We start from the raw sequence: 6,788 nt of genomic DNA, 5'->3' as shown, positions 1-6,788 counted from the left end.
TCAGTCTGCGTAGCTTGACGCATGTGACAATAAATGTAGAGTCAGTGTAGGGTGTGGCTCTCTCTCCTCTCCGTGAATCGGCACTTAACTGATTGGAAGCACAAGCACCCTTACGCAAGATACATGGGGAGACATTTACTTGTGGTACTCGAGTGTCGGTTATTGGCGCTCTACTTGGGACCAATAAATGCAGAGTTGCAAGTATCTTGAAACCACGTTTACAGTGAGTGTTAGGGAGTATATATTGGCTCCTTTTTTCCACTCGTCATTCAAGTCAATATTTCAAATGCTAAGTTCATTGTAGCGGTTCATTAAATTGACGCAAATAGTGAAGCTGCCTGATTCTCAACTACTGCCATATTTGCAATGGTATTTTTTCAAGACTTATCAGACATCGATGGCCACTTTAATCTATCAATGTAGGACTAGCAGTAAGCGAGGGGCAAGAGAATCCGTAACTTTGCTTTAAACTAGGAACGATTTCAGCTTTACTTCACTTCTCACTCCCGCTAAATTTATGCATCTGTCTCAATGTTTATGTAAAATCCAGAAATGAGTTCCATGAGGAAAAGCTATCCTCAAGTCTAAATTATATTGAAACAACTTAAGCACCCGTTGGGAGCTAAAATTATGCATAGTCGACCTTGTTATTTCCGTGAACAGAATTATTCGTGTATACCTTCGTGATTGGCTACGGTGATGCGCTAAATTACCAAGTCGAGATAAGGCTTTTAGTCACTGAAAAATTCAAAGAAATGACAGTTGTTCTGCGGCCTAGAAAATAACAAATACACCGGGATGAGCACTGGAAGACTGACTTTGATTGATGGTGTCGACGCTTTACTTACTCACATGGCTTGTGTGTGGGTGAGACTTGACATGATTCATTTGACATCTTCTGTATAAAGGCACACAATAAATGCTTGCTTCCAGACTACTCTCAATTTAAGTAAGAGTTTGCTCGCTACCCATTTAAATTACTGTAAAATGCAAACTAAAGCCGTTCACTGACACTCAACTGACGATCTGGTTGTCTAAGTTAGCCCTAATTTCCCCCCATGTAAAATTACCAAAATTTATTCTCATTAACATTATTTATTTTGTTTTATTTTCTTGTCTAACAGTCAACTAGTGCGTTCGCTTTGCCAAGTGGTATGGCTCAGTGTCTTCCATTGTCACATAATTTGAAAAGCCTCTCTTCAAATTCACCTTTTCGACAGAAAGAAATTATCTACACAAAGTACCATGCGCATAAACCTGCGGTAATGCGAAAAAAAATGCTCCTGCCTGATCAGCTATTGCCAGTTATTTGTACGATGTAAACCATTGGAAAGAGTGGAGGTTTAAATAACCGGAAGTTTTAAAACTCGACTAAGCAAATGCAAGCAAGTTGTAGGATGTTTTAAAAGGTTCGTGTAGTGGTCATTCATCGCAGGGTAGCCGGTTTACGAAGCCAAATATGTTAAGGCATACCCAAAGTGAGTTCATTGCCATCTATTTAAGTGAACTGGTACTTTAGGGGTAGCAACCCAAAAAAACCAATGTGAAGGAATTTCTAAACAGGTGTTTTGTCTGGTTGCAACAGTCATCAGTATTGTTTTCCTGAGGGTAAGAACGCCATTAAGATAATGAGCTTACGTGTGTCAGTGAATAATGTGAACATTTTATGGTAAGAAGTATGCCTTCCTGCAGTTAGGCTGATTGATTTACGATTAACAGTACTCCATGTGTCATTCGTAATGCTTGTTGCCTCATTTACCTAATCCTTTCCTGCCTATGTTTTGTCTCTGCAGGCAGGCAGCAATAAATAGGCATTGGGTAGGTAAACTGCACGAAGAAAAGTAAAAACGCCTGCGATAATTTGTGGTTGGAATAATTGCAAACATCAAATGCAATTAAATTCGCACCTTTAATTGAATACCAGCATTTTGCTACAACTTAACAAATACCAAAACCATGCTGCCATATGTATTTATAAGCATCTGTCAATAAAAATTGCTCTAAATCCTGAACGTTTGAGCTAAACTTTTGTATAAGGTGTAATGACTAATTAATAGTGTACGACAAAAAACCAGGAATCTTTAGTTATTCCCTTTCAGCCATAGAATTTGTTGCATAACATTTTTTTGGTGCAATTTAGTGGGCTTTAAACATGGGTAGATGATAGGTACACTTTTTACATGAGAAGTGGATATGAAGTTGGGACAGCTTTGGCGCCCTGTATACTTTCGTACTTGGAAAAAGTCGAGGCAGTAGTATTAGCAGCACATACTGCATACTGACAAAGAATATGCAAAAAACCAGCTGAAATGGTCTAAAGGAAGATAAAAGAGTGGATACACACACTACTGAGAACCTTAAGTTGACCCATTTGCACTAACTTAACATATCCACATTTGTTCTAATGAAAACTCGACTAATAAGCATTAATAAAAATGTAACCTTTTAAAAACAAAAAACTTCCCTTTTATTATTAATTATTTAAAAGGGTGGCTTGCATAAAAGAGATCTTTGCATGTGCGAAAATTAATCCTGGGGAAACTCATGCAGGATGGGGCAAACAGAGTTAACTGTGTAGGTGCAAAAGACTACTTTAAGTTTGTATATGTGTAAATGTTGCAAATTTTTTTGATGGGACAGGTTTTAGGTTAAACAGGTTTCAACACATTCTTATCGCTAGCAAAATGTTTTATGATTGAATTCGTTTCGCGTCAAGGTGAAAGACCTTGGGCAATGTAAACAAACCCTTGCATACAATTTACTTAAACACAGTTTTTAATTCATGTATTTTTGAAAAGTGCATTTCTGCAATTATAGGTGCCAATTTATATGCAGTCACGCTTATTCCATCGTTAGGCGAACAAGGATTAGGAAAGGTGGTTTGGTCAAACACTTCAGCTTGATCAAAATGGTACACTGCAGAGTGAAATCACAATTAATGAAACACAAGTACACCCATGTTTAAACGCAAGGCAGAGAAAGAAGGAGGTATGTCGCTTTACGTGCCTCAAAACCATACCGCTTCTTCAAACAGTTAAAACTGGAATCTGTGACATTTTAAACTGCTTTTGCTGCATTTATTGATATCTTACTGGTGGTGAACTAGTTTTTTTTTACTATGTGATTTGATAATTACAACTGCTTTCATACCTTCCGGGGTTTATAGGTAATGCATGGAATCATTCGCGTTTTACACATGTGGAATTCGGGGAGACAGTTAAATCCCAAAAAGCACAAATTTCTCGACCACCTCATATGCACGTATCGGTATGACAATCTTTTTTAGAAAAAAAGACTACCTGCTTTATTTTTTTTCTGGTTGGTCACCTTTTCGCAAATATTACTTAAGGAAATTGATTTGGACTCACTCTGAACCCATCTTTTGCACTAATTTATGAAACAGTGAACAAGAATATCTATGTTGTGGTTAGTAAGACTGATTTTATCCAGAAGCCATATAGTATAAGTTGTACACCAACGAAGATGTGCGAAAATGGTTAACCTGAAATGGTGAATAGCTCCTACCGCATAATGGGATTCGTTTGGCACAAAAGACAAAGATATTAAGAGAGATTGGTCGGCCTTTTCTCCCCGTCTTCTGTTTACCCATCTGACATTTAAAATCAATGCAGGCAGAAGTCCCGTCAGTTGGAAATGACAATAATTTCGGGCGACGGGTTGTAGTGAGAACGTGGTTGGTGAGTCTTCTCCATAAGCTGAAGCGATCAGTGCCATACGTTAATTCAGGAACAGCATTGGAAGGATCCATTTGCAGAGCATTGAAGGGATGTGATGTGGGTGAGCAGCAGTGGAGTTGCGACTTGGTTTCATGGGCGTGGGCTCTACTTGAATAGCAGAAGGAGCCCCTAAACAGAGCATTCAACAGAAAAAGGCTCCATTGGCGATGCCTACTTGCCAAGATCACGCGTATGTGACAGGGGACTCAGTGAAAACTTGTTTATGTGCATTTCATGACCAAACTTTTCAATGCTGCATATTTACTCTACACTTGGTGCATGAATCCTTTTTTTATTTCATGCTGATTTTGTTACCTTTATTGCTAGGTCCTGGTATTGATGAATCAGCCACATTTTGCTGCGTATTTTGGCCGATGCAAATGATTCCATGTTTTTTTAGGGCTAGGTTTAACCCGCGGTATCTGCTGCTCTACAAGCGAGGACATTAGAGTGACATCTACACCCCAAAACAACACGAATGGCGTTGTCACCTCATATACATCTGGTGATGCAGCAGCTGTATTTTGAAGAGAAAAACCAGTCAGCTTTGTTATTACTTTTGTTATGAGTCGCCTATTCTTAAAATTTACCCAAGAAAATCGAGGTGGAGCCTCTTTGAACTCCTTAATTACCTATATGTACGAAAAACGAAATTTTGAAGTTCCGCTTGTGTTTTGCCCAGAAGTTATGCAGTTCGGGCAGCATAAGAAACGCCTCCGACTTCTCACAGCCGCCCTTAACCTGTGAAGTTTTGCCACAACTTATAGTTATTTTGAGAGAAATGGGCTGTTTGATTCACCTGATCCGCAATTCTAATGCCTTAGTGCTCCATTCCTGGCGAATCATTCTTTACCACGGATGACTCGGTAAGCTTCCCAGTGCTACTAGGCTTATCAATCCCTCTGACACTCTGGTGCCCTTGATTCACTGCAGCAGCAAAGGCACAATTCTCCCTGATTTTACCTGCAAATCTTTTATCCGAAAGAAAAATAAAAGGCACTTATTTTCCTATTTCTTTGTGTCGAATAGAGGTGCATTGGCCACTAGTCTTGCTAAGGGGAATCACAGTGATTACAACATCTGGCTATTTCAATGACCGTGTTACTAGATTCCCCCTCCCCCTTCCCACATACCCAATCGCAGCTTCATGGCAGCCAAACGTCAGTTTGGAAGTGAATAACTTGCCTCAATGTCTGTGCACAACTTTGGCGAAAAATCCTTTTAACTTAGCACAAACTAATCAACTAACCTTATTAACTAAACAGCAGAGACTTTCTTCTCTCGAACGTCAGGCGCTCCTTGCAATCCCATATCCCTCACCTCGCAGAAGATTTAAATGGCCAAACGACTGGCCAAATAACCAACAAACAAATACATAATCACATATGATGCAGGTTAAATCCAAATTGTCTACGCAGACCGGTCTGCCTGAATCTGGCAGCTAACTGAACAAAATAGCTCGTTGCACTTCTGCAGTAAGTCAGTAGGGTGAAAGGAAATGCCACACACTGGCATGACATCACCCAACACAGCACCCATTATCGTTGCACGTTAAACAAACTCCAAGATAGAAACACGACTACCTCAATGACCACTCGTCAAGCGTAAAATTCTCCCATTTAGTACTCATGAAGGAATCGCACTTCTTTTCTCGTGCTCTGTAAGCATCTCCTTTAATGTTCTGGCTAACACATGTGGCTGCATATCCACGTGCGACAGGTGACCCCTCATCTTGCAGCACAAGTTTTACCAACACCAAGCTGACGCCAGCGCTAGAGCCTACCTGCTCAGTCGAACAATGCTTATTTTCCAATCGGGGTAAAGAAGTATTTCTCCCAAATGGCATTTCCTTATTTAATTTCTACAGCAATGGTGTACCGTAAAATGCAGTGGAATGCCAACATATGTCCCCTAAAACACTCACCACACCATTTCCCTGCATAAGACAGGTCTTTTCCGGTTAGTCCAAAGCAGATAAGCATAAATTTTGCCTTTCGAATGCAGGTTGTGCAAAAGGAGACCTCACGTATCGTCAATCAGGTCAGATTTCTGTGCGAATACGTCTCTCGTTCCTCTGCTCCCTGACCTGTAGTTAGGGGCCTGGAAACCACTTCAACAAGTTGTAATGCACCCACCAATGGGCAATGGACCCAGGCAATAGGCAATCATCATACAATGTAGAGGTACCAACTAACTTTTAAAAATTCAATTAACCACGTAATAAAACCGCATTAAAACCATTAACATATCAATTATCAGGAAACACATATTTTTTGATTTTGAAAAAAAAACTGCAAACCTAAGGATTACAAGATATCATAGCCTCCTTGAAGGGGAAGTATCAAAATGTAAAAATCCTTTTCGTATTGTACGACGTCGCGCATGTAAAATGGAGAAAATCGGAGGCGATCTACTATAAGAGGCAAGTCGCTTGCTCGTAGGGTGTCAACTATGAGGCTGCGGTTATACCACATAGCCCGACATGGGCATTCGAATAACAAATCTAAGATATGTGGGAAAAGAGAGTTACGGACCATGCCCGGCGCCATAAGAATTGAGCTGCCATTTGAGAACTGATAATTAAAACTGCAGCACTCATTGAGCAATAAATTGTAGACGCCTGGATTCACCATTAGTAGATGCGGCCGAGATGACGCAAAGAAGCTTAAACTCGCGATGCATGAACTCAAATCACTGTCGAGTATACGGGCGAATGATAGGTCAAATCCGAGTTACTTAAAACAAAACGTAAAACAGAAGTCCAAGTTCACTTTTTACCTTTTATTCAGTCTGCGTAGCTTGACGCATGTGACAATAAATGTAGAGTCAGTGTAGGGTGTGGCTCTCTCTCCTCTCCGTGAATCGGCACTTAACTGATTGGAAGCACAAGCACCCTTACGCAAGATACATGGGGAGACATTTACTTGTGGTACTCGAGTGTCGGTTATTGGCGCTCTACTTGGGACCAATAAATGCAGAGTTGCAAGTATCTTGAAACCACGTTTACAGTGAGTGTTAGGGAGTATATATTGGCTCCTTTTTTCCACTCGT

The 6,788-nt window shown here is 40.2% G+C and overlaps 1 protein-coding gene across 1 annotated transcript; it reads left to right on the top strand. All coding sequences in view use genetic code 11, as the record gives it.

Annotated features, from left to right (window-relative positions):
• Positions 1-5,429: 5,429 nt before the first annotated feature.
• EGR_10086 (hypothetical protein) lies at positions 5,430-5,822 on the top strand (the record flags this gene model as incomplete). Its single annotated transcript, XM_024499335.1, has 2 exons — positions 5,430-5,456; positions 5,742-5,822. 2 exons carry the CDS (start codon positions 5,430-5,432, stop codon positions 5,820-5,822), a joined length of 108 nt encoding a protein of 35 aa, XP_024346261.1.
• Between the last annotated feature and the right edge of the window lie 966 nt (positions 5,823-6,788).

This window comes from Echinococcus granulosus, assembly GCF_000524195.1.
Source record: "Echinococcus granulosus chromosome Unknown EG_S00188, whole genome shotgun sequence".
Lineage (NCBI taxonomy): Eukaryota > Metazoa > Platyhelminthes > Cestoda > Cyclophyllidea > Taeniidae > Echinococcus > Echinococcus granulosus.
Note: the sequence above shows the minus strand (reverse complement) of the source record. Positions and strands in the feature narration are given on the sequence as shown.